The 27,118-nt window shown below is 35.9% G+C and overlaps 5 protein-coding genes across 6 annotated transcripts; 2 read left to right on the forward strand and 3 right to left on the reverse strand.

Moving 5' to 3' along the window:
- Nucleotides 1-364: 364 nt before the first annotated feature.
- On the forward strand, nucleotides 365-3,152 carry LOC140804648 (reticulon-like protein B5). The gene is made up of 5 exons (XM_073160728.1): nucleotides 365-680; nucleotides 1,913-2,093; nucleotides 2,182-2,323; nucleotides 2,568-2,637; nucleotides 2,732-3,152. The coding sequence occupies exons 1-5, from the start codon at nucleotides 482-484 to the stop codon at nucleotides 2,893-2,895; spliced, it is 756 nt and encodes a 251-aa protein (XP_073016829.1). The 5' UTR covers nucleotides 365-481; the 3' UTR covers nucleotides 2,896-3,152.
- Nucleotides 3,153-7,564: 4,412 nt separating this feature from the next.
- On the forward strand, nucleotides 7,565-12,143 carry LOC140804823 (plastidial pyruvate kinase 2-like). The gene is made up of 12 exons (XM_073160971.1): nucleotides 7,565-8,059; nucleotides 8,245-8,535; nucleotides 8,836-9,001; nucleotides 9,367-9,501; nucleotides 9,648-9,758; nucleotides 9,868-9,956; nucleotides 10,348-10,410; nucleotides 10,541-10,716; nucleotides 10,851-10,953; nucleotides 11,072-11,220; nucleotides 11,453-11,561; nucleotides 11,806-12,143. Exons 1-12 carry the CDS (start codon nucleotides 7,808-7,810, stop codon nucleotides 11,920-11,922), a joined length of 1,761 nt encoding a protein of 586 aa, XP_073017072.1. The 5' UTR covers nucleotides 7,565-7,807; the 3' UTR covers nucleotides 11,923-12,143.
- A 257-nt stretch (nucleotides 12,144-12,400) lies between these two features.
- LOC140804822 (uncharacterized) lies at nucleotides 12,401-16,397 on the reverse strand. Its single transcript, XM_073160970.1, has 2 exons — nucleotides 16,164-16,397; nucleotides 12,401-14,868 (listed from the first exon to the last, which is right to left on the reverse strand). Exon 2 carries the CDS (start codon nucleotides 14,550-14,552, stop codon nucleotides 12,648-12,650), a length of 1,905 nt encoding a protein of 634 aa, XP_073017071.1. The 5' UTR covers nucleotides 14,553-14,868; nucleotides 16,164-16,397; the 3' UTR covers nucleotides 12,401-12,647.
- A 1,187-nt stretch (nucleotides 16,398-17,584) lies between these two features.
- On the reverse strand, nucleotides 17,585-20,934 carry LOC140805277 (uncharacterized). 2 transcript variants are annotated; one of them, XM_073161531.1, is made up of 3 exons: nucleotides 18,668-20,934; nucleotides 18,381-18,572; nucleotides 17,585-18,260 (listed from the first exon to the last, which is right to left on the reverse strand). In XM_073161531.1, the coding sequence occupies exons 1-3, from the start codon at nucleotides 20,818-20,820 to the stop codon at nucleotides 17,837-17,839; spliced, it is 2,769 nt and encodes a 922-aa protein (XP_073017632.1). In that variant the 5' UTR covers nucleotides 20,821-20,934; the 3' UTR covers nucleotides 17,585-17,836. The 2 variants fall into 2 exon arrangements, with proteins under 2 accessions (XP_073017632.1, XP_073017633.1); XM_073161532.1 differs by having other exon boundaries at nucleotides 18,082-18,265.
- A 3,454-nt stretch (nucleotides 20,935-24,388) lies between these two features.
- LOC140805053 (ethylene-responsive transcription factor CRF4-like) lies at nucleotides 24,389-25,761 on the reverse strand. Its single transcript, XM_073161238.1, has one exon. The coding sequence runs from the start codon at nucleotides 25,664-25,666 to the stop codon at nucleotides 24,479-24,481; it is 1,188 nt and encodes a 395-aa protein (XP_073017339.1). The 5' UTR covers nucleotides 25,667-25,761; the 3' UTR covers nucleotides 24,389-24,478.
- Between the last annotated feature and the right edge of the window lie 1,357 nt (nucleotides 25,762-27,118).

Below are 27,118 nucleotides of genomic sequence, written 5' to 3' on the forward strand. Positions count from 1 at the left end.
TTCCATATCCAGAAATCGCCTGTTTTTTTTGCCTCCACATAGTCCGGTGCCATTGCCGGAGACCGATTGGGAACAAATTTTTTTATTTTTATGTAAATGTGAAACGTAGCGTCGTGAAGCTTCGCCCATCTAAAAATTTCATGGATACTACTTCAATGTGCATTAAAGATAGAAATATTTAATAATTAATAATTATGGGTTTACTGAACCAACGACCTATCATCCCTCACCGCCCCACACGATTTCCCTTTCCCTCTGTATCAAAATCAAAAAAGAAAAGAAAGGCATACGTTGCCCCGGGTTCTTCCGAACCTTAGGCTCTGAAACTACAAGCCTCAAACCTAGATAGGTTTAAAACCTTCTAGGCTTTTCCACCATATCCCCCACTCTCTTGCTCAAGTGAAGCAGTCAAAAACTGCCGAAACAATCAACTCTCGGGAAACACACCGTAAGTCAGCTTGTGAGATCGTTGATTGGATCCATGGCCGACGAACGGGAGAAACACGCGCCAACCTCTGAATCATTGATTGATAAGATCACGGAGAAATTTCACAGTCACGAATCATCTTCATCGTCATCGTCAGATTCGGACAATGATAGAGACGAAAAACCGGTCGCTAAGGTCTACCGTCTCTTTGGCCGCGAAAAGCCAGTGCACGAGGTCCTAGGCGGTGGAAAACGTACGTTTTTCCTGCTATTAAATTTTTCTAAACATTTTAATCGTTCTTTGCTCTAGATTTTGTAGTTTTATAGAGCGATAATGCAATTTTGTGTTGAAGGCGGATTTCGGAATTTGGATGTGTCGATTGAATCACTTGCACGTTCACATTTATAGAACTATTACTCTGTTCTTTAATTATTTAATTGTTTCCGAATTCAATTGTGAGAAGTGCACTGTCAGTGAAAATTGATGTATTTTTTTTTGTTGCGAAATGATACTAGTTATTTGGGATTCTTTCACAAGTTAAGACACCGGATGTTTTTGGTCGATTTTAGTTGTTGCGGGTGTTTATTCTGTTCTTTGTTTGTCCATTAGATCTGTTCTAATTCTCTTCTAGACTCGCAGATAAACCGTGTAACGAGTAAAGAGAAATTCGGGAAGTTATTTACAGTATGTGTACGTGTCTCTTTTGGATGCCGTACTGGACTAGTTTTTATATTTTGTGCGAGAGATAATGTTAGGGATGTTGCTTTTCTGTGTGGTTTCCTGAGGTATAAAGAAATAAATGTTCAGTGAGTTCCACTGATGAATATGAAATTATAAAAAAGTTTTTTAGTGGCCTTACTTAAGTAAGGAAAGGTCTCTATTCGACAGGTATACAGTTAACAATCATTTAACGTGACTGATTGACTTTCTCATTGACAATGTGTTCAAGTAGCGTTCTCGGTTTCACTTTTTACTTCTCTTTCGTTGTTTCATCCTCATGACACTTGAATTCCGCAGATGAACCGAGAGTTGTTAAGTTTTAAGTTTTATATTCTGAATCCCATGTTTTGACTGGAATGTTATTTTTTCATATAATATGTCTGTATATGACTCATGTCCACTTGAAACACGAAGAGTCTGTGTGAATGCGTGGGAGCCAAATTCGTTAAGTTTTGTTATACCAAGGGACGGATTGGTACGGTTTTGTATTTTGATTTTCTGAAATACAAGGTATAGGATCTAAATTTAAATTGTGATCTGTTCGATGATGAGTTTGCCACCAGTCGAAAATTCGATGTTTAATGTTCTCAATTGGTTTGCAGGCCAGTGGTTCTTGTATGCATACTGTTGAAGTTCTATAAGTTTTTCAGCCATAAGAACTGGCAATATGTTATTATGTAGTCGGATATGCTTTATCACTGGTGTTTTGAATTAACCCAACTAGATTGAATCTTTTGAATTCGTCTCACACTGATTATCTGTCAGCTGCTGATATTTTCCTATGGAGGGACAAGAAAATTTCTGGCGGGTTGCTTGGTGTTGCCACCGCAATTTGGGTGCTTTTTGAACTGCTTGAATATCATTTGCTCTCGCTAGTGTGCCATATCCTGATTTTTGCCCTGGCAGTCCTTTTCCTGTGGTCAAATGCATCCACGTTCATCAACAAGTGTGTTTCTCAAGTGGCCCATAAGATTTCCGTTTTTTGCATAATTTTTACAATCTTCTTATTTTTCAGTTTTACTTGTGCATCCCAGGTCTCCACCTAAGATCCCAGAAGTCATTATTCCGGAGGATATCATCTTGAGTGTGGCTTCTGCTTTTAGGGTCGAATTCAACAGAGCTTTTGCTATCATTAGAGATATTGCGCGTGGGAGAGATCTGAAGAAATTCCTCGCTGTATGTGCTAGCATTGTTTGCTCTTAATAGATTATGAGAATGCGGTTTCTAGTTTAATTTCATTTTGCTTTTATATTAACATATATTTGTAGACCATAGATTTCTCGATGGCAGGGTAAGTCTTCTTGAAATTAATTAGATAATGCATAATTTGATCACGTGAATAGTTTGCCTCAAGGAACTTTATTGCTATTGTACATGGCTTGTTCATCAATCATCAAATCATTCTGTTTCTGATTTTTAGGTGATTGCTGGCCTATGGGTGTTATCTGTTCTGGGAAGTTGGTGTAGCTTCCTCACTTTATTTTACATGGGTACTAAGCATTTTAATTCTGGGATTAAAAGCAATATTCTTTGCATTTCTTGATTGAGTTTTTAACTATTTCCCATTTTCCCCTTCAAATGTAGGTTTCATTTTGGCGCACACAGTACCTGTAATCTATGAAAAATATGATGATCGGATTGATGCTTTTGCCGAGAGAGTTGAAGCAGAGTTCAAGAAACAATATGCTGTGTTCGATGCGAAGGTACTGAGTAAAATTCCTAAAGGTATCAAAGACAAGCTTCCATAGATCTTGCAAAATGGTGCGTACTGAGTGTTTTTCTGCAAGACTCGGTGTCTGATAGAAGAAACCTAACTCTTACTGGTTTGTTTTTTGACCAAGTCTATGGTTTCATATAATTTATAATGGATTCAGTAGTTTTGTGAGTCGGTTCAGTTTTTCCACTCAATGTTTGATTCAGATTGCTGTGTTGTATGGTTACTTGGTTACTTGTTGGTATCATAACTGAGAGGTTTTTTTTTTAAAAAAAATATTGTTATTATCTATTTTTTTATGAGTTGTATTTATCTTATTGGAATAAACTTCAAGTAAATGATAAACTTTAAACTTCAAGTTTATTGGAATAAACTTCAAGTAAATGGTTACTTGGTTACTTGTTGGTATCATAACTGAGAGGATTCAGTAGGTGTCTCAAATTTATCTTATTGGAATAAACTTCAAGTAAATGATACGATGAAAGAAATTTCTGAAATTTTGTTCGACAATTCAGAATGATGTTATTTGCTCAAGTTGCAGTTTTGTAATTTGCAAATACGTGCGTTTAGGTGATGAAGGCGATTTAAGCTTGTATTTTCAAAATATCGGAAAATTACCTTCAAAACTAATAGCAAAATGTCTGTCTTTCTAACATGATAATCATGATTAACAATAGCTAAAAAGTTTTGAGAAATATTTCGACTTTATAAAAATATTTTAATTAAGCTAAGCAAACCAATTTTTTTTAACAGTTAATTTCATTACTTTTTCGTAAATGTAAATTGTTGCATAAACTTTTACGTACTTTTTGAGGCTCAATAACGATTTAATTGAATTATACATTAGGATTTAAACCGACTACATCAGTTTTTATAGAAGACAATTATATCTTCTATTAACTTAAATTTAAATTTAAATTTAAAATATCGAATTTATACCAGTGGAATACCAAATAAATCTAGATAATAGATTTTCAGGTCGTACTTTTTTGTTTAGAACAATATTTTATGTTGATAAATGCTTTGTCGGCTATGGGGAAATGCAAACAAAATTATATCGTTAAAAATTAAGTTCAAATAAATACTGTTTCCGAGAAACTCAAAATATTACTATTGAACGATGTATGATAACAGTTTCATAGTTCCTAAGAACAATTTAGACAAAATTAATGGATTTAACACAACAAATTGTTATTATAATGACAATTAAAGCTGACTTAGTCGATATATTTACATATTAACATGAATTTATTCGAAAACATTAACTAATTGTGTCCATTTACATTTTAAAAATATATGACATCTTGGCCTATTTTTTTTAATCACAGTGTGTTTTTGGTTTCTTTAGGAGGTTCCAAATGTTATCTTGGTCTATACTCCACAATCCGCCAAAGTCATGAGAAAATTGGCTTTGGTTAACTTGAGTTCTTTTTGTTTCGGTGGCACTTGATTGCAGTTAGAAAATAATAGAGTGTCTCATCTAATCAAGAAATTTTCAGACATGCTTAACACATAAAAGTGAACAAACATACCATAGACAAAAATCAAGGTTCTAAAAAGCGTGAAGCGTTCTGAAGCGCGGATGTCGAGTTCGAATCTTAATCGAGATTAGCACAGGCGTAAGCGTAAAAAAAACGTTTTTTTAGTGTATTTGTAATTATCTCAAACCAATAAATAGATAAAATAATACATAAATTTAAGATTGATGCATTAATTCTCATATTTATAAAAGCATAAAAATCTAAAATTTGCGATCTTTATTTGTTTTTCCAACTAGACCACATAAAAAATGCTAAATATTTGTCAAATCATTAATAGATATGCTTAATCATAATTAAAATTAAAAAATAAATATCTAAATTATAAACTTAATTTATTATTTTAAAATAAAAAGACGAACTTTCAAAATAAAAAAATGTAAAAATAAATAGATGTGATTAATTGTGTTTAAGTATACTTAATTAAATATCTTAATTACGCTTAATTCAGTCAAACTACATTTTAAACTCTTTTTTCTACTTTTCCCCGAAGCGGGGGGTTTTTGTCGAGCTGCAGACTTAAGCAGATTTTTTAGAACACTGACGAAAATATATGGCTCATTTCACATGGTTTTCTATTCCACGGTTTTTTTGCAGTTGCCTAGGACATTGTAAATCGTTCTGTGATAGATGTATCCTCTAATCAAAGTAAACACACATAAAGGTGACACCTGAAAAAAACGATATTTTTTTAAAAAATATTTTCTGTTCCCCATTTTTTTTGCAGTTTACTAGGAAGCTGACACATAACCATGATTCTATGTTGCTAAGAATTCAAAGCACGACTAGAGATTGCCTTACAATGAAGATATGTCTAAGAATTTAAGGGTTTTCACCTGTCGTGTCGATAGAGGTTATATCTGAAGTATGGCAAAAATTTATGTTAGACGATCTTACGGGTCGTATTTGTGAGATGGATATCTTATTTGGATCATTTATGAAAAAAGTATTATTTTTTATGCTAAGATTATTACTTTTTATTGTGAATATGGGTAGGGTTGACCCATCTCACGAATTAAGATCCGTGAGACGGTCTCACATGAGACTCACTCCCGAAGTATTGGAGCACTTGTTGCTATTTCTGAAAACAATTGAACCACAACTCGATCCGCTTCAAATACAGTTCTTCTCATAACCACGTCCATGGGAAAGAACCAAGAGAAAATGAAAGAGTGAAAGATTAAATATAATTGTGGATCAACTTATCTTTCTCGGGACTTTTCTTTTAAAAAAAGGTGATTATCATGAATTCCATGAAATAAGGTTTAATCTTTGGTCATATTAATAGATGGTGGGTATAATATAATGACATATTGTAGAATCCAACAAGATATCTAATACTACTGATAATATGTACCTATGTATGCTCTTTTGAAAGCATTGCGTATAATATAATGACCTATTGTAGAACCCAACAAGATATCTAAAACTACTGATGTTGCAATGCACTTATGTATGCTCTTTTGAAAGTGTTTTTCCAATCTATATACGATGATATCCAGGTGAATCGGGTATGAGATACTTGGGCAATCCATCGGATGATGAGGATAATTTTGTGTTAGGAAATTTGAGCAAGAATAATGGCTTCAACTAGGACTTGAAAACAAAGAAAAGAACTCGTGAATGGGCGCTAGAAGAGTGTCCGACGTATTCACTCTGATGCTTAAGTCAGCATGTTGAAGATAAGGACAATATATGTGAGAATATATGAGAATACTCGAAAATACAAAATTCCAGACCTTGTAAATGAGAAATGTATCTTCTGTTTATAGGAGGAGATCTCATTATTACCTTGTTTTCAGTGCTCACTAGGTCTGTAAACGAATCGAATCGAATCAAATTTTAAGAAATTTTCAGTATTCAAGCTCGAGCTCGAATCCGAATAAACATATTCGAAGCTCGTTCGAAATTCGAACTTTTATTATTTTCGATTCGAACTCGATTCGAACTGAGGCTCGAGTTCGAATTCGATTCGAACTTTTCATATATATATATATATATTGATGTATCAAAAAATTATAATTATCCGAACTACTCTACTGGTTCGTAATCGGGTCTTCCAAGTAACTGATGGAGAGAAATATTTGTGGGCTATCACCTGCGTCACAAACAAAATGTCAGAGGCGCCGGGGTAGACACTCCGACACTCAAGTCAGGAAATAACTCCTAGATCGTAATTGAGAGTTTAAGTATCCAAAAAAAAATCTTCCTTGAATAATGAAAATACTCTCTTATTTATAGATTTTTTTGGAGAGTGTATAGTGGGCTTGGGCTTTTATAATTAATATAATGGGCTTGGACTTTTATAATTAATTTGAGCCTCATAGTGCATTAATATATATATATATATATATATATATAATATATATATATATATATATACTCAATAATATTTTATTTATTTTTTAAATATAATGCTAAGGTTCGCGAACAGTTCGCAAACAATCGAACAATATAATTTTAGCTCGAATTCGATTCGAAAAATATTCGAACATGTTCGAGTTTTCGAATTCGAGCCAAATATTATTCGAACCGGCTCGAAAAGTTAGTGAACGTGTTCGGTTCGTTTACACCTCTAGTGCCCACCTGATAAGTATAGAAGGGCAGCTGCCCATACCTTGCGCTTCTGATGGCTTATCTAACATGTCAAACCCGCGTTGTTCTGACAGATAAGATTGTCCATATCAATATACTCGAGTGCAGTGCGCTTCTCGAGATAGTCCGTATAGAAGTTTCTGGGAGATTGCATGAGAGCTTGGGAAGAAAATATCCTGGGTGTCCCCATGCCCGATTGCTGAATAAGATACTCTGTATATTGACTCTGATTTGAGCCATTTATTTAGTACTCCAAGTCATGTGTGACCTGGGTTCTTATAGAAGTATCAATATTAATCTTAATTTCAACGTGATTACAAAATCCACGTCAAAATTACAAAAAAAAAAAAAAAAAAATAATAATAATGTAGCTTGTAAGCTCTTTCACAACCACAAATGGTTGTCACTGGTTACAGCATTCCATAACCTGCATATGTTTAAGACAATTCGATTTGATTCGTATCCATGATGATGTTATTTCCGAGGATGCCGAAATCAAAGATGCAAATAAATGAAGTTCCATTATTATCTAACATGCTTGAACGTATTTACTCTGTGGTCTAGCCCGCAGGCAATAGCAGCTCCCAAAGCTGAAGCTCAAAACGCGACGTCGTTTAGTGGTTAGCTGTTGGCCTGAAAGCAACATAGGCCCAACTTTCTCCCGTAAAGCGAAGCGATACAAACGAAGGCCGCCTCGCAAACTCCAATTTTGTTGTCGATTTCTGCAAAATCTCTCCCAAGTTGTCACCTATATCTCTCTGCATTCATCTCCGCTGATCACTCTCTCTCTCTTGTTGTATCGTGATTTTGGCGATGAATACAGCGGTGTCGGCGCAGTCAATGCATGGCTCATTTTCGCCGAATCCTGGCTCTGGATCACTTGAAATCCGATCCAAGAAGCTGGAGCTGAAGCTGAAGCCAAATGTTGGTTTCATGTCGGAGGCTTTGGCTCGAGCCGAGAAGAGTAGTAGCCGCCGTGGGGTTGTCCACTTCAGCGAGCGGATCAGGGCATCCGCTGGTGTCCAGACGGAAGCCATTAAAGTGTCCCCTGAAGATGCTGCCAAGGTTTCGTGTTTTCATTTTTTCGCTGATTTCTTTGGTCGTTGTGTGTGTTTTGGGGGTGAATGACTGCGTTTGTATTTGTTTATCTTTTACTGAATGATATGGACTCCTATCTGCGTGTGAGAGAAAATTAAGTACAGCGACTTCTATTATTGATGCATATTTCTTGTTGCTTGTCTGTTGATCAGGCAGAGGAGCAGCAAAATGAGTATCTACAAGGAATTCAGCAACTTGACAGCTTACCAGAGGGTATGTGGTCTAAGCCTATAGTCAGGCGCAAGACAAAGATTGTTTGCACTATCGGTCCCTCTACCAACACCAGAGAAATGATATGGAAGCTGGCAGAGGCTGGAATGAATGTTGCTCGTCTCAACATGTCCCATGGAGACCATGCATCTCATCAGAAGGTCATCGATTTGGTCAAGGAATATAATGCCCAAGCAAAGGACAATGTTATTGCCATCATGCTTGACACCAAGGCAAGTCTTTCTTCTTTTGGCACGCATGAATTAACTGGGTTGACAAAATGGTCCTTTAGTTAAAACTTCAGCCAAGTTAATCACACTTGCAGTTATATCGTTGATGGAAACATTTGTCGATAAAGGATGTCATAGGTTTGAAAAACATCATTATATTTATGGTGAATTTGACATTTCCATTTAGAATTATATCCAGAAGTAATGTTCTGCAAGGCGTGTCCATTTATCTCTATTTTACATGCTTAAGTGTTGTGCATTATCATCTGATGTTTCTGCTTTTGGTATTTGGTTTTTTTTAAGGGTCCTGAGGTTAGGAGTGGCGATTTACCTCAGCCAATCGAATTGAATTCTGGTCAGGAATTCACTTTCACAATTAGAAGTGGAGTGGGATCGGCAGACTCTGTCAGTGTTAACTATGATGATTTTGTAAATGATGTAGAAGTAGGGGACATACTTCTTGTTGATGGTACGATGCTATAACTTTTCTTTCCTTTTGGTTAATGACTGATCAACTTACTTACTCAACAGAAAGATTTGAACTGTTATTCCAGATGCAAAATCGATTTGGTTCTTTTGGACTTTGTTGATTAATTATGATGTTGGCCAAACTTATTGATTTATAATCAAGGTCATATAACTTCACCGAAGCCTACGAATGGGAATTTGTACATCACAAAATTGAACTTTTGAGCTCTTCCTCGGTCGATTTACTTACTAAAGAAATTCACTCCCGCAGTTTTGTGCACTTGCTCGTACCGAAATTTTAGTCTCAGTATATTTTGATGTTGCTTTTACGTTTGCTTCTCTATTGACTACCTCTTGGCTTTTTAGGTGGCATGATGTCATTCTTGGTAAGATCCAAGACTAATGATTCTGTGAAATGTGAAGTTGTTGATGGAGGAGAACTTAAATCCCGACGTCATCTTAATGTTAGGGGAAAAAGCGCCACACTTCCATCCATTACTGGTCTGACTCAGCAATGATATTTTTAATATACATCGTAGCCTTTTTGTCCCATCAAGTTAAATAATCACGTAGCAAGTGCTCAAAATAACATTTCTTTAGGATGTGCTTAGTCTCTGAAAGAACCTTTTGGTCTTTATTTGCTTCAGAAAAAGACTGGGATGATATAAAATTTGGAGTGGACAATAAAGTTGACTTCTATGCAGTTTCTTTTGTTAAAGATGCAGCTGTGGTACATGAATTGAAGAATTACCTGAAAGGTAAACATAAAATTTTATCGATTTATTTGCTTCTACAGAACAGTTAATTGTACCTGATGAATTAAGTTATGCGTCTTTAACTTGAAGATTCATAATCTTTACGATGCAGATTGTGGTGCAGACATCCATATCATAGTGAAAATTGAAAGTGCAGATTCCATCCCAAATCTGCATTCAATAATAACTGCTTCTGATGGGGTTAGCACAATGATGTTATCAATTCGTTGGATGAATATTGTTACTTCCATTTCTTTTAATTTGAGACGATCAAAACTCATTTTGAAGAAGCCAATTTATTTTGAATAATCCCGACAATCAAGTCTCAATTCGTTTTAGTTAGTACTTATTGTGTTGACTGGTGTTTATATTTTTCTTAAAAGCTGTTATTTATCCATTTGAAAAAGAATACTAGAACTCGTACTATTGTTGTCAGCAAGAGGGAAACAGCTGGAACAGCAGGTGGGCTGTTGAGGCAGTACTCCATTGGAGCCAAACTGCTACTTCTCTTTTTTGAGTTATCTCTACTTTTAATCTGGTATTCATTTACCAAATACATTGAGTTCATGGTCATTTTTCTCGTCTTTCTCAGGCCATGGTTGCCAGAGGAGATCTTGGTGCAGAATTGCCAATTGAAGAGGTCCCTTTGTTGCAGGTAATCTTATGACTTCTCTCTACCTGCTATGCCAGTTAGAGCAGAAGAAACATTAATATTTCTACAGTTCCCTACCAAACATGGTTGACTCCAAATAATTTTCCATGAAAGCAAAATATGACAACTGCAGGAAGAAATTATCAGGATATGTCGTAGTATGGGAAAAGCCGTCATAGTGGCCACAAATATGCTTGAGAGCATGATAGTTCATCCCACACCTACCCGAGCAGAGGTCTCGGATATTGCCATTGCCGTTAAAGAAGGTGCAGATGCAGTTATGCTTTCTGGAGAAACTGCTCATGGGAAGTAAGTAAATTGGTCTTTATTTTGACATTAAATCTCTATCCTTTTATCATATATTTTCTTGCACAACTTTTGTTGTGAATGAATTGACCTCGACTAAGAAAAAATTGTTGAATGGATTTGTCTTTCAATGAAAGGTTTCCTCTCAAAGCTGTCAAGGTAATGCACAATGTCTCCTTGCGAACTGAAGCTACTGTAGTGGGAGCAGAAACTCCTCCAAATCTAGGTCAAGCCTTCAAGGTAAGTGCATTCTTGTTTAGCAATTCCCAAGCCAATGTTCTTTGCATGATTTTTATGCATGCCAATGCATATCCTCCTCCATGCAGCCAAATTTTACCATGTATTTGGGTATATGCAGAACCATATGAGTGAAATGTTTGCTTTTCACGCAACAATGATGTCAAATACGCTTGGAACTTCAATTGTTGTTTTCACTAGAACGGGATTCATGGCCATTTTACTGAGCCATTATCGGCCTTCAGGCACTATATTTGCCTTTACAAATGAGTAAGTATTATTTATATTATTTCAATTGCATTGCAGCAGCTTTTAAAAAATGATTGTACATATTAATACGAGATTGTGTTCATTCATGCATAGCATTTTGGTGGCTGAAGATAAACTCTCAACTGAATTTGATTATTCGACTAGTTAATTGGGAAAAATTATACTTGTCGAAAATGATTAGTCTTGACTAGTCCATTTCGTTGACAGATTTTTGCCATGCAACTGTTGACAGGAAGCGAGTACAACAGAGACTGGCTTTGTACCAGGGTGTCAGCCCCATTTACATGGAGTTTTCTTCTGATGCTGAGGAGTCATTCGCCGCTGCATTAGATTTATTAAAGGTGAACACTCAATAGTATCAGTATCGGCCTTCCCAGTAGTTTCTACCAGTCGATGATCTACTGCTAACATTTTGCCAAGCAAATAACTACATACATTATCTTGCCGTTCTTCGACCAATGGGGAAAACTGAAAAGCTAGTGATTTCCAATGGGTTCAAGCTTCCCTGAAATGTCTATTTTCTTATTTACTGTGCAATAAATACCACCGGCTCTCTTCTCACACTGAATTTTCGCCAATTTACAGAATCAGCGAATGGTGAAAGAAGGCGATGAGGTTGCTCTTGTTCAAAGTGGCAGGCAGCCGATTTGGCGGTTCCAATCCACCCATAACATTCAGGTCAGGAAAGTGTACAAGGGATGATGACATTGGATACGACCACTCCCTTGCATTACATTGTAATGATTTTCGGTGTGTTTTTTCCTCTATTTTATTTAATGATAACGCCGCCCCGAACTTCTCAATTGTCGACTTTCTTTAGTTGTCACGTGTTACTATTAGTAGCTACATACTGTGATGATGATTTTGTTGGTTGATGAATATTATAAATAAAAGTGGCGGAAGAATTCCTGCAAAAATCTGACTTTGCCCAATTTTGTTGTTCTTTCCCTTAACTATTTACAATTTGACTGTACAATCGAAGATACGATAAGTTTCGCATGCCTAATGCAATGAGAAGCATTGGGTGTAATTTTTTGCCCCCCGAGGGATCATTGGGTGGTATAATACAGTTGAATTATGTAAACTAATGTGGGTGTCATGCAAAGTAACTAACCCACGAGTGCATCTCACACAACCTAAATAAAAAGGTCGAAAGCCAGAGGGAATGACCAGCGGCAAATCAAGCAAACTATGGTTCAAATACAGATAATATCTACACATAACAGAGTCAAACCTAGCTTAATCTGACACTGTAGAAATCCCAATACCACGCATTAACTTAAGAGTTAAGACACTTATGACATACGCAAACACTTGTACATTTTGTGACACTAACAAAAAATAACAATTTGTTATCAACCACGACCAGACATCAATACAAGCACAAAGCATACTAGTCGACTGAAACCAAGAAAAAATGCTTACAGTCAACTATGAGTTCTAGGATAGGGCTCTCCTGGCTCAACACCACCACTGATTTCTTGAATATTGTTCCTTGTACCACCCCTAAGCATTGCCATCAGGCTACCTCCATGAACCCTGCCCTCGGGAAGAGAGAGATGATTCAAGCAAGCATTTCCAAAGGTGAAATTCTGGTTCGGCATATTTGGTGGAGGGAACAACTGTGCATGATCGAGTACGGTGAAAGGGTAAGAAAGAACGTCTCCAGCTGCAGAAATGCCTTTCATTTGTGTAGATGTTGCGGAATGTGTGTCATTAGTTGTCGAATCCATTCCAAAGCTTTCTTTAATTGGTTTGTTAGGACATTGAGCACTGTGGGAAGCACACAGGCCAGATTTTCCCCTAGCAAATTTATCGCATGGAACCACACATGTACCACCAAACTCTGAACCCAACTGTCCCCAAGAACATCGTCTTCCTCCACCATGTGCCTTGCAAAAATCTGTGCTCCCTTGAGCACTCTTTGGGCAACCTTCAAACTGACACCTTTTTCCGCCACCATGGCCGACACAATAATCTGTACGCCCTCTGGCACTCTTGGTACATTCAAGAATAGCACATCTCTTGCCCCCACCATGACGAACACAAAATAAAGTTCCCCCATGCACACTCTTCGAGCATCCTTGCGATGTACATCTTTTCCCACCACCATGGCCTTTACAGTATGGAGTGCTACCTTCTGCACCTTTTGTGCACCCGAAAGATGTGCATCTTCTGCCACCGCCGTGAGCTTTACAAAACATGGTGCTTCCTTGAGCACCCTTTTTGCAGTCTGGGTATTGGCAACGGCGGCCACCTCCATGGGATATGCAGAGTCCAGATATACCCTCAGCACTCTTCGAGCAATTTTCCATCTTGCACCTTTTGCCGCCCCCATGACGAATACACAAGCCTGACTTACCTCTTGCTGCACGACTGCAATTCACATGACTGCACCGTCTACCACCACCGTGACTAATACAGTACTCGGTGCGGCCTTCAGCACTTTTGGTACATCCAAGTTGCTCGCAGCGGCGACCACCTCCATGTGCCTTGCAAAAAGCAGTCTTGCCTTCAGCTCCCTTTTGACACCCGACCCTCTGACACCTCCTGCCACCTCCATGAGCAATACAGAGGCCAGAAGCACCTCTGGCACCTCTAGTGCATCCTTCGAAGCTGCAGCTTTTCACACTCTTTTTGTGTTGTTGATTAGGGAGATCAGAAGCAGCGCCCACTAAGCTTGATGACACTGTAGATGATGAAAATTTTGGTATCACAGATTTAGGATTCACACAACCATGATCAATGTATAAAAGGGTAGAACTCTCAAAATTTTGTGATGGGGGAACAAGAGGACCAATTCTCCACCGGGATGAAGTTGATCCTTCATCCACCAGTTGGACTGTTGAAGTTACAGCTGGTGGCTCAAAATTACCCGGATGAGAAATTAATCCATGATTGAGAGTGGTGATGTCAGATTTAGAGGGTCCGGTGGATAGGCTCAGCTGAAGATCTAAAGTGGGCTTCCTTGTCGCAAATGAATTCAGAGTGCCAGTGGAAACCCTCTTCGAATTGTGTAGCCTTTCATCTCCTGTGTTGAGGCTAATACTTAGACCAAGATCTATAGAAGACTCCTCTTCCGATTCTTTCCCCGAGGATGTGGTGGTGCAGGAAATTGATGAAAGCCCCAACCCAAGAGCCAGAGGAGACCCATCTCTCAAATTTGTATGTCCATTAACGTCATTACATTTTCTCTTAGATCCGCCTGAAAATAAAGAACTTGGCACACCAGGCGAATTAACATGTACAGCAGAGACAACCGTGTGAGGAAAAACTCGTTCCAAATCTTTTGATGCAGAAGGGAGAGTGGTATAGCCAGGGATACCATCCATGCACTGAACTTGCAGCTTGGCCAACACAACTTAAATTCAATTAAAAACGAAAACAATAATTTACTGGGCTTCTGAATTATAAGTGAGAGAAGAAGACGGTGGGTGGGATAAGAAAAGAACGGGAAAAAAACCTAATAGTCAACTATCAAATTATAAAGTCCCTTGTGAGGAAGCAACCGCCACTAACAAAACCTGAAGTGTCCTGGCGATCCATTTGAAGAGCCGATAATACGATTTGAGCAAGTCACAAGAGACCAGAAAACATTAACTGAGATTTTTTTAAAGCTGTCGCAGACCAAAATTCCCAACCGGCATCCTGTTTAAAGACATTAGAATCCATTACAAAAAAGAGTTTTCCATAAAAACTGACACAATTTCATTGAAATTCAATCTAGTGAAAAGGGTGAAGTCGCTTCGAAACAAGAACATCAACTCCATTGCAATGTCCGTCAAAGCTCGATACACACAAATGTGAATATATGAATTCATAGATTTCTATAACAAATTAACTCAACATAGCAGTGTGCAAGTTCAAATGACAAGACTGAACCAAGTATTTTTTTGACTTATTTTTCAAGGGCCCCGAAACTATATGGCAAAGTCCCAAGGGCGATAAGATTCCAAGGCAGCTCAAGGGGAAGACATTTTTAAAAAAAAAAAACCTTGGGAGCCAGCAACCGCTACCTATGGTCGACACAGTAACCTCTAACCACGCTCATCGAACAAATCAGACTGGTCAAACCCTACATGACAGACTCAAAACTGAGATGGCAGACGCAAGAAGAGATGGAGATCCCCATATCCTACCATTCAAACCACCAGGTAAAAATCTGCTCAAGGAGAAGACACGACAGAACGAAGTGTGTTTAAGCATGAGAACAAGTGAGAAGAGTGATATGTGTACAAACAAAGAGGCTGTAAAAGAAGGGTACAAAATTTCAGAATCCATCATCCTTTCCTTCAATAAGCTCATGTACAATCAAATGTATGTCTGTCCAATTCAAAACACACTTCAGCATACGTCTGTCAGAAAATAAAAAAAGAAAAGCGATTTTTTATGGAAATTCACCTCACCCTCCCTCAAGAAAAAGCACAAAACATCTGTTGTTTGTCTTATTAACACAAGAAAATCTTGAAGAATGCAAAGAAAATCAAATCAAATCAAATCCCCGACCAATAAAAAGCAGAATAAAAGAGTTTCGAAGATAAGTTAAATCAAACCCCAATAATTATTAACACAAGAAAATCTTGAAGAATGCAAAGAAAATAAAATCAAAATCCCCGACCAATAAAAAGCAGAATAAAAGAGTTTCGAAGATAAGTTAAATCAAACCCCAAGAATACTGTCAGACATAAAATCAACCACGTTTAAACACAGATCACCGTATAAAATCGTCATTCTTCAATTTCTTCCGGCTTTAATTGTATTCGCATGCACAGAATCAGAAATAAGCAGCAAAACACGCTAAAAACTAAACACGTCAATTCAGCACAATCCAATTCTTTACCAAGAAATAACACAACTTCAATCACAAAAAAAATTGTATAATAAAATCGATATAAAACCACATAATACCGAATCGTACTATTCCAAAAAGAATATTGAATTACCTCCAAATCTTAAGGAAAAAGTGGCTCTGCGCAGCACAGAATGCGCCTGCGTTGGGCGCAAAGGGAACTAGGGTTCTGGGGTGCCAGCAAATCGCGAAACGAGGAAAAATAGAGAGGTGCCCAGGTGGGAAGAGACAAAAAAGACCGGTGGAGAACACGAAGGGTAAGTATGTGACTGATTAGGCGCGTGCATATGCTAGTCGCGCAATATCGATCCTCCGCGTGCGGGCGCAGGTTACTACCTATGGGTCTTCCCCGGTCTTGAACTTTTAAAGTCTGAATCGAACGTGATATATAACATATGGTAAAAATTTGTGTGAAACGGTCTCACTAGTTGTATTTGTGAGACAGATCTCTTATTTAGGTCATCCATAAAAAAATATTACTTTTTATGTACTTTCTATTATGAATATGAGTAGGATTGACCTGTCTCACAGATTATGATCTGTGAGAAGTCTCACATGAGACCCACTCAACATTATTACCAACATAAAATTTTAATAAGATTTCGAATATTTTAGAGTTAACTTGAATTATTATAATCTTATTGTGTGGATTGTGTATTGATTTATCATATCGATATCGAATCAATCAAGGATTTGTTTGAAATATTAGAAAACAAAACATTATTCATTTAAAAGAATGATATTCATTTTGATATACGAGCTATTAATAAATTGATTATTATAAATGATTTAATTAGTATATGATCAAACTAAAAATTCAATTTTATACATAACAAAAATCGAGTTTTTTAGTTTAATCTTAATAAACTCAATAAGGTACAAATTTTTTATTTCAGGCTTATTTTAATGATTGCTATTTTATATATATAAAAAATTGCACTTATTATATTAGGTCGTATCTCTAAATTCCAAAAACGTGGGGGAAAAGGTGAAGAAAACGCAATGGGAGTAGCAAAACATCGACCGCAGACAATCAAAAATGCATATGCAAATGACGCCATCAGTGACATCATTTCCGCACTCGGAGTCGTAAGGTTGTTTGGTCACCAGTAACTTTGGGTATATACCAAAGTTTCATGGATGGAATATGCTCTTGTTTTTGTTGTGTGGGTTTCGAACTCAACTTTATATTATTAAATTAAATATCAATTTTCACTGCTTTAAGATTATTTTGGAATGTGTAAGATTTCTACTTCTATTTGGTTATGCAACATGAAGAGAATATCTGGGTAATATTCCTCTTCATATCTTTAGATTATAAGATAATGATATAAGATCTACTTTTTGCCACTTTAGAATTGAGGAAATTAACGTGGAGATATTTAATTGCTTGTTAATTATTAAAGAAACGAAAATCAGGAGGAACATATTTTCAGTAGCTGAACAATGAGAACCGAAAAACAAAGAAAAACTACATCAATTTCTTTTGTTACTTTGATCGTAATGAAGTATAAAAACCAATTTATAATTAACATTATTATTCAGGACAGGAATAAATTGTTACACAGGTAAGTGATACAACACTACTATGTTGGCATGTTAGATTAAATACATCAAATACACCTCAACTTCAAGCTGTTGATTTGTCCTCAGGAAATATGTCTTGAAACAAGGCCTTGGAGACAGAACAAGAGTTTCCCAAATCTTCTTGTTCTTTGTCTCGTCTGGTGCCCGCACGTTTGTTTCCAGTCAATGGTGTTTCATGTACTACACTAGAACCAGGCTCATGCCAATCCTTTCTTTTTGATTTTTTGGAAGAGAATCCAACTTATCTTTCATTTTCTGCTGCTGTTTTGGAGCCCAGACTCTTTGCAAATCTTGGACCCGGCTGGTGAAGGACGAGAATCTTCGAGCCCTTTCCCTCCGTTCACGAGCTTTATTCAGCATTTCGAAATGATCATTTTCACCTGTTTCTTTTTTATTCTCTTCGCAATTTGAGTACTTGTCTTCTTCTGAGACCGATTGACTAATGCTGTAAGCCTCAGGCTTCTCATGTTTATCTTTCCACGATTGATTGCTATCCTCGCTGTTGAATAATGAAAGACTTGGTGCTTCATCTTCATCGCCAAATGGCAGGAAATCCATTTTTGTGTATATCTTTCTCACGATGTCTTCAAGCTCTTCTGAGTACCTATACTATACTATAGTGTCAAAATCCTGATGATCGTTTCAATGACATGTAATTGCTTGGACCCATTTTGGAAGAAAATGAAGAAAATATAGAATTTTAGGTTTGAAATGATGCGATTACCTTGCTTTGATACTCCTCTCTACGTAATCATATAAGCTAATAGGACCGTGAATACCTCCTGCCACAAGATATTGAATGATCTCTAAGAGAGAACAAATTTGTTTCAGCAATTTTTGTTTTCGAGATTCCTCTATCATTGCTGAAACATCTGATCGCATAATCTCCAGTCGAAGAAAAATTTGCAGTTCATAACTGTTGAACAGTTAAGGAAGCACATAAAAATAAAGATAAATTGCAACTTTAGATGTTCTTAGAATTAGGAATATATAATGAAAAAAAGAGGATACTCTCTGACTAGGTTTTCTGATGAAGAAGGGGGTTGAGATGCTTTCGAGGGAGAATCTTGTTCCTGATGCATCTCTTTCATTTCCTTAGGTTCCCTTAGGATAAGCTCCATCAATTTGATGTCAAAGGCATCACTGCAAGAACCATCCTGAATTTGCATTTGTGATTGATCGATATGATCATTCTTAGTTGCACGATTTTGATGCAACCAATGAATGGATGATCTGACCACTCGCTGTGCAAGAATATGCAAGTCTATTCCAGATTCCAGACCGTGCTGGATTCTCTTTGGAAGATTATTAAAAAAAGATTCTGAACTCTCTGAGCTTGAAGTAAGCATAGCCTCTTCCGTTGCAGATGGAACACAGTAGGCAGAAAATTCCTCCGTGGACTGGGATTGGAGCGATGTTGTTAAGCAATATGGATCAATCTTCTCAATTTGTTTCATCCAGCATTTCAAAAACTTCAGCTTTTTAGAATTTTCAAATTGTCCGGCAGCGTACACCTCAAACAAGTCCATTTGAGATCCTTCAAATGCTGCCTTGCAGAAGGAACTCCATGTCATCTGCTGATACAGTTGAATTCGTTTCTTTTTCCTCTTTCCAACTGCATATTTTTCATAATTTCCAGATGTCGACGACTCAATTTGGGAATCAAAACAAGGATTTGAGTCAGGTAAGGCTTCAGCAGAAGTACCACAGACCCGATCCTCTATCTTTCGCAATTTCGATCGACTAATACAGTTAGATAAAACATTATCACAGTCCAAGATGGATAGAATTGCTGAATGAGCTGTGAAAGGTTTTAGACTCCCTATGCGTGTTTGCCCATTGCCACTCAAGAGGGAGACAACAGCCGAGAAACCGTTTGTATGGAGAAAGCTCAAAAAAAATTTCCAGGTGGGAATCTGACTACTATAATTGACTATACCCATGTCTTTATGCAGTGATTCAAGAACCCTGTCTGCAAAAAAGTCCCCATTACATTTCTTTCCAACTTTTCCCACCTCTTCAAGGAACTCGCGCACAAAAACATGATCTGAATAGCATCTGATCTTCTTAAGCTCAGGATATCCAAGCACAGCTTTAACGTACAACTTTAGACTACCATCACCAAACTGACTCAAAAAAGAGTCTTCATCATGGTCTTCACCCTGTGAATCCCTGAGTTCCAAGTTACCAAATGCATTATTGTTTCTAAAAGCACTAGACAAACTCTTCAATTTCACAAACTCAAGATCACAGCACTTGTACTCTAAAGGCATCCCCTTCGTATCCAATATCTCAAGATTCAATTGTCCACCGCATTTGCTCTCATCCGTCCCACCAAAATCCACGAAATCAAATGGTAGCCCAATTTGTGGATAAATCAACCCTAACGGTAACAAAGCTGAGCCCAAAACAATCCAATTGGTCGAACAAAATCCCCACCCCATTTTCCTAATACAATTCAAAAGAACTTGTGATTGGGTCATGTATTTGTTGTCTAATTTCTCATCATTGATGTTTTCAAGCTGTAGTTCATCGCTATTGACATCAATCCAACATACATGCATATCCCTACTTAAAAAAGCCTCCCTCACAGCAGAAAATATACCATCAAACTTCGCCGATAATTCTTCAGAATCATGAAAACTTATAGAATCTAGCAGAAATTTTAGCGGAGAAAAAAACAGAACCAAATTCGATGGAATTTTAAAAAATTCACTAAACACTGATTTATCCCTACCTACGGAAATTTCGCTCTCATTTTCCCAACCGTAGTCGTGAACGAGCTGAAGCAGCGCTCTTTTAATATGCAGAACAAGTGGACTCCCCGGAGAATTTGGCGGATCAAGAAGGGTTAGAACTGAGTTTAGGTTGATCGAGAGGGACGCTAAAGTTTCAAGAGGGAATTTGAAAGAGAGAGATGTAGAGCAGAGGTGGCGAGGGAGCACGTCGGCGGATCTGAGAGGAGACAGGGATGAGAAGAATAATTTGTAGGCAAAAAGAGAGTTGGAGAGCGGCGGGAAACGGAGCAAACGAGACGCGGCGGAGGTTACAGTAGCGATATAGGCCGATTGATTTTGGAAAGAGAGTAGGGGTTGGAGGTCAATGAGGAAAACCAGGCGTTGTGTTTTGGAAAAGTCTACTAGGTGTGGTTGATTTGCTGCCATTCGTGAAGATCCAGCTGTTAGACGGCGAAAACTGACGTCCGCCGGCGAGTCTATGGTTATGGAGGTGGAATGGGATCAAACGGAGGACAGCCCCATGCCTTCAAGATCTGGAGTTTAAGCGGGAAAATGAAAGTAGGCGGGGAAATTAAAATTTTAGATTTCTTTAAAATAATATATATTATTATATTTTCATTATTTTGTATCTCAAATGTCATATCTATAATATATATATATATTATTAAGCTTGAGATCTTTAGGCATAGTTTGTTATACATGATAGGATAAATATGTCATATATAATATAAGGATAAATTAAGGATAAATAAGATGTAAAATATTATATTTAATGTTTGGTATGATTTTAATAAGACTGATTAAATTTATATATTAGATTGTAATGACAAAATTAACCTTATCATAATAAATTTTATAATTTCAAAGTTGTTGCTTGAGTTCATATTTTTTATCTGTTCATGTGCCGATAGTACTTTCATTATTTATTTATTTTTACCTAATTTTATATATTATATAATATGATAATTGAGTCCTTGGTTTTTTGAGTCAAGTCAAATATCAATTTTTAAGGTTAATCGAGTGATACTAATAATTTTATTGAGATTTATAAAAATTATTTATATAATTATCTCGAATTCATTTATATAATTATCATATTATATAATATATAAAAATAAATAAAATATTTATTTAATTTTAATTTCTACCTACTAGCATAGATTTATAAAAAATCATTTATAAATTGATGGTAATTAAGTCATTTGTAATGTATTTTATCATTAAATTAAAATTATCACACTTCTATTAGGGATAATTTATCATTCTAAAAAATTATTTATCAAACGCACATGATATTATCATGAGCTTTTTAGAAAGATACCAAACATGGGATAAGGAGGATTATTTATCAATATCTCTCTTATCTCATGTATCAAACTATGCATAACTGTTATTTAACCGATTAATTATTTGATTGTATTTTAGTTGAGTATATCTAATAAATTCGAACGAATTATGAAAAAATATTACTTTTTATAGCGAAAATATTATCTTTCATTATAAATACGAATTAAATCGACATGTATCACGTCTAATTGTCCCTCATACCTACTTTGTCATGTCTATCCAAAATTCCTTCAAACTAAAACCAACTAATGTCTGAAAGTTGAGGTTACACGTTTCCACGCCATTTTTCAATTTTGCCTTAGTTTTACAGGTGAGGAATTAATTTAAAAATAGTAGATTTAAAATTTTAATATGAAAAATTCCTACAAAGTTAAACTTCCTTGTAATTATAATATATAATTTATTTGAATAAAACGACCTCCGTTATCGATGTTAGGCACGTATGCAAGTTCAAGTAAGAGGACGTCATAAAAAAAAATTAAAAAGTCCAAATTCTGCTAAAAGTCTGCAATCGATCATACAAAATATATAGTAACTCAAAATTTGAATGGCCTACGATTATACTTCATTTTCAAAGAAGACGATAAATAGTACTCGACCTTGTTTAATTGTCCTATTTCTTTTATTTTTTCTTAAAAACTTTTGTTGTTCATAATTATTTGTTATTTGCTTAAGATTTCTAGAGAAAATTTCCCAACATTTTATTTTATTAAAACAACGATTCTTCAAATACATCGCTATTTTTTTTGTGTATGAAATAATTGAACATGGTTGTTATTTGAGTAGGTGTTTCGTGTGATTGTGTCATGAATAAATATCTGTTATACAGGTTAACTCGATCCATTCTTAGAATACAAAATAATTTTTTCACAGGTTAAATCTGATAAAATATCTACACATAAAATTGAGAGTAAGTCTCTTGTGAGACGGTCTCACTAATCTTTATATGTGATATGAGTCAACTCTACCGATAAACACAATAAAAAATAATACTCTTAGTATGAAAAGTAATACTTTTTCATGGATGACTCAAATAAAAGATCTGTCTAACGAAATATGACACGTAAGACCAACTCACACGAATTTTTGCGTAAAATTGATCATTTAAAAGTTTTGTTTTGCTGTTTGTAAAAAATCTAAAAAAAGTTAAAATTCTACCCTTCTTAAAAAAAAAAAAATCAAAATGTGAGAGGTTTTTTTTTTTCACATGAGAGTTTGTCAGATAAAACTGACTTTTGATAAAGTTAAGTGTTTGGCCCAGAATTCTGTCTGTCGTTGGTTGGTTAACCAAAGGGCCCAACAGAACATGGCCTGGGCAAGTACTGACTTGAACCACGAGTCATTATGTTTTTCCTACACAATGATTGAAATACGTGGTGGAATACAATCAATCTCATGTTTTCTTTTACTTCTTGTTCCTTTGTTCTGATTTTAATGAATAAGTCGTGCATATCCAATGTCGGGTATGACCTTTCCTCAATAACAAATATATGGACATCTTCGATCTGTAGCCGAATTCACAAGTAGCCGATGTAATATACGAAACTTTTAACTCTTAACAAGTTGTTTCAGCGCGGGAAGAAGAACACGCATAACCATTGTTCAACAAAACGGGATTGAACACATATTAAGTGGTATTAGATGAGTCGAGAATTTTGTCTATTGTGAGATAGTCTCATGAAATTTGATTTATGAGACGGGTCAATCCTACCGATTTTTACAATAAAAAATAATATTTTTTTATTAATGACTCAAATAAGAGATTCGTCTCACAAAATACGACATGTGAGACCGTCTCACACAAGTTTTTGCTTAAGTCGAGATAGGCACCCCCAATCTACTGTGATAATGAAAATTAAATTATATCACTACTATTAATTTTTTTTCCAAAGAACTAATATTTAATGTTGTGAATTGTTAAGGTTCGTTGAATGTGATGAATTATTTTGGAGAGATGGATTTGCCCATCGAGATATTTTAAATATTTGGATTTGTTTGAATTGGTAACATTCAAGTTAATTTCAAATTCATTGTATATCGAGTTATACAATTTTAATAGTATTAGTGTCTGTTTGCACGTACTTATATAATTGTAAAATGATTGAAGTATGTTATTTATATTTTTCTATTAGCAGTTATATAATTATCTAAAAATTAAAATAATATAGATAAATATAAATAAATACTTTTAATATTTTTCTATTATAAGTGATATAATTAGCTAAAAATTAAAAAAAATATATAGATAAATAAATTTAATAATTCAAAAAATTACGATAAATTGATAGAATGTGTTAGTTATAGATAAGTTAAAAATTAACTAAATATGTTTTATAATTTTTTTTAAAATAAAAATGGATCTTAATAAACAAAAGGGTATTTATTGGTATATTTTAAAAATTCACCGTGACAGTAAAGTTAGTTACTTTTGATCATCAACCTTAATAATATTCTAGTATCTTGTTGCGTGCTTGTAAACTGAGTCCTTTATTTTGAAATTTTTTCTTTAGATTTCAATTAATTTTTTGTAATTAATTTGATTTATTTTATAACATATGGGCTATATTTATGTTGCTATTAAAAATCCAAAAATATATTAAATGCAAATATTACATTATAGTACTTAGAATAAATAATGCCTCTCAAATTCATAAAAAAAAATAAAAAATCCGATACACAAAATTGGTGTATTAACTAGCAAACCGGCCACATAACGGCAGATGTTTAATTTTGAACCTCACAGAATGAGCAATGAATCGGCAAAAACATAATCACTAGAATCATTGAAATCTTGAAATGTATCGTTAAACTCTCCGATATAGGCTTCTCGCAAATCGGCATGCAATGGCCACAAGTTTGAATCATCGGGAGACACTGTAAGATCATGACCAAAATTTTGTGGCCCCTGCGATAATGTTTGCTCTTGTGGATGAAAAATGAATAACTCATTCAAGAATGGAATTTCATTGTACAAGCTATCGCATGGCAGATCCGATTCCACGCTTGTTTCAACTTTGCACACGATTTCAGGAACCGGTTCATTTACCAGACGGGTGATATTCGTAGAATAGTACTCCGTTGTACCAGTTTTCCCTCGAAGATCCTTCTCTGCATGAACTTGTTCCATACCAAGACGGAATTCATTCAATAAACTATTCAGAAATTCATCCGGTTCGTATTCTGTGACCTCACTTTGAAGCGGGTGGGCTGAACTTGGTTCAATAACTCGACACATATTGCTGCTTCTGAAATGAAGAACGGAAATTGGAGAAGGAAGGCTGCATGGCTCTTCACCTGAATCATAGCCGGAAACTGAGGTCACATTGATCTCTGTCGACTCCTCCTTCACGGGAATAGTGCCAAAGTTGGTCAAAGCATCCGGTCCACGGAGCTTTATCGCGGCATTGTCGTAAACCATAGCTGCCTCCTCCGCCGTATCATATGTTCCCAACCAAAGCCTAACCTTTCTTGCAGGATCCCTGATTTCAGCAGCCCACTTTCCCCACGGCCGTTGCCGGACACCCCGGAACTTCCTAACTCCACCGGACGCTGCCACCGTCGACGCAGGAGCCTCCTTGACTTTCTTAGGCTTCGGCTTGGGCACGTGACGGTCTGTCTCTGCTTTTTTCTTCCTGCAGTTAGTTTTATTAATACTAACCGATGTCTCCATTCTGATTTCGGACACGTATTTCTTGACACGCTGCCTTCGGAAAAGCTCATCCTCTTCATCGCCGGACGAGTCTGTCGCATCAGGATCGGTGACATAAATCCTGACAGTTCTCCAGCCATTGAAAGTTTGCTGTTTAAGAAATTCTTCTGATCGAATAATCGAATTTTTTGAGCTATGTTTGAGGGGATTGGTGATTTTTTTGGTAATATTTTTGTGCTCCGTATGCTTAACAGACCACAGCCTACACTGTTCCATTCTCGCTATCCCTGGAAGCCAATCGAAAACAAGAAGAAACCCATAAAAGAGTGATCACAGAACCTTCATATAGAAGCTTAAAGAAACACGGAGAATAAAAAAACCCACCAAACTCTGACAGAAAAAAGAAAAAAACTTGCATTAAAAGATGGGATCACTAAAGTTACCCGAACGAACCCAAACAAGAGAGGAGGGGAGAGACCCTTTTCATGGTAAAAGAGAACGAATCAGTAGCTAAAAAGAAGCGTCTTCAAAAAGATGGATACAAGAGCGTGAGATTTATAAAGGGGTTTTTGTGGGGTTAAAGTTGGGAACTGTATCTGTATCAATTTCGAAAAGGGTAAACTCAAAGATTCCAGGATCCTGGTTTTATTTTATGTAATGATTTCCGTTCGCAATTTTACATACCGTATATACATAATGTGTTTCTATGTTTATTACGAAAATCAAGAATTTTTTTAAAAAAGGAAATTAAGACAATTAGTCGAGGAAGAGTTTTTAACGTTTTGTTGTATCAATAACGCAAAATCTGCTGTCTTAGATTCGCCCATAGTGGAAACCTAAGCATTAAACAACTGGAATTTGTTACGTCAATAATTAATTATAAAATTTCACTTTTCTCTTTAAAAAAACAAAAACTCATGTGAGACGATCTCATAGTTAATATTTATAAGATAAATCTCTTATTTAGATCATCCATGAAAAAATATTATTTTTTATATTAATAGTATTATTTTTTATTGTGAATATTGATAAGATTGATCCGTTTCACAAATAAAAATTCGTAAAACCATCTTACAATATATTTATTATGAAAAAACTATATATTTTTTGTACGATATTTTGCGCGCGTGAGTTCTTTCCCGAATCTTGAAGTACGGCCGTACGGGTGAAATGTCACGTGAGGCCCAAGATGCGCAGCCCAATTTAAATCAAAATTAAAGTCAAATACATAATTGGTTTCTTCTGAATTTTCTTGATACCTCGATTTATCAAAATTTAAGATTGTGTTAGCAATTAACATCCTTCAAACGCACGATTAAAGGACTTGAGGTACAACTTACGAAAGCCTTGGTAAAGAAGTTTACACGTTTTTTAACCTCCGGAATTAGAATTCAAGTCCAATTTAGAGTTTGCATTAAGTTTTTGTCAAAAAATTATGTGTTTGCACTCCTTATCCAAAAAAAAAATATATTTGCACTCTTTGAGACTAGGTGTTGGGCTACCCAATGAACCACTTGAATAATCATCTTCTATTGAATTAGCTTTTGAGATATATTTTGTCTAAAATCTTATATCCTGTGTCATTTTCTTGGCCCACAGTTGTTAGGAATTTAAAAATAGGGTTGGTATTAAGTAGTTAGGCCATCTCCAACCCATTGCACTATCTTAGCGTAACACTAACTTCAAAATAATGTAATTTGTACACCAAATATAAAATTCATCTCCAAC

The sequence above is a fragment of the Primulina eburnea genome, chromosome 11 (assembly GCF_022965805.1).
Source record: "Primulina eburnea isolate SZY01 chromosome 11, ASM2296580v1, whole genome shotgun sequence".
NCBI lineage: Eukaryota > Viridiplantae > Streptophyta > Magnoliopsida > Lamiales > Gesneriaceae > Primulina > Primulina eburnea.

Excerpts from the sequence above, each read along its gene's own strand:
- LOC140804648 (XM_073160728.1), top strand. The coding sequence starts at position 482 with ATGGCCGACGAACGGGAGAAACACGCGCCAACCTCTGAATCATTGATT. Across the intron at positions 2,324-2,567 it reads ATCTGAAGAAATTCCTCGCT|GTGATTGCTGGCCTATGGGT; the intron begins GTATGTGCTAGC and ends TCTGATTTTTAG. Across the intron at positions 2,638-2,731 it reads CCTCACTTTATTTTACATGG|GTTTCATTTTGGCGCACACA; the intron begins GTACTAAGCATT and ends CTTCAAATGTAG.
- LOC140804823 (XM_073160971.1), top strand. The coding sequence starts at position 7,808 with ATGAATACAGCGGTGTCGGCGCAGTCAATGCATGGCTCATTTTCGCCG. Across the intron at positions 9,957-10,347 it reads TAATAACTGCTTCTGATGGG|GCCATGGTTGCCAGAGGAGA; the intron begins GTTAGCACAATG and ends CGTCTTTCTCAG. Across the intron at positions 10,411-10,540 it reads AAGAGGTCCCTTTGTTGCAG|GAAGAAATTATCAGGATATG; the intron begins GTAATCTTATGA and ends TGACAACTGCAG.
- LOC140804822 (XM_073160970.1), bottom strand. The coding sequence starts at position 14,552 with ATGGATGGTATCCCTGGCTATACCACTCTCCCTTCTGCATCAAAAGAT.
- LOC140805277 (XM_073161531.1), bottom strand. The coding sequence starts at position 20,820 with ATGGCAGCAAATCAACCACACCTAGTAGACTTTTCCAAAACACAACGC. Across the intron at positions 18,573-18,667 it reads TCAGAAAACCTAGTCAGAGA|TTATGAACTGCAAATTTTTC; the intron begins GTATCCTCTTTT and ends ACTGTTCAACAG. Across the intron at positions 18,261-18,380 it reads GAGAGGAGTATCAAAGCAAG|GTACTCAGAAGAGCTTGAAG; the intron begins GTAATCGCATCA and ends AGTATAGTATAG.
- LOC140805053 (XM_073161238.1), bottom strand. The coding sequence starts at position 25,666 with ATGGAACAGTGTAGGCTGTGGTCTGTTAAGCATACGGAGCACAAAAAT.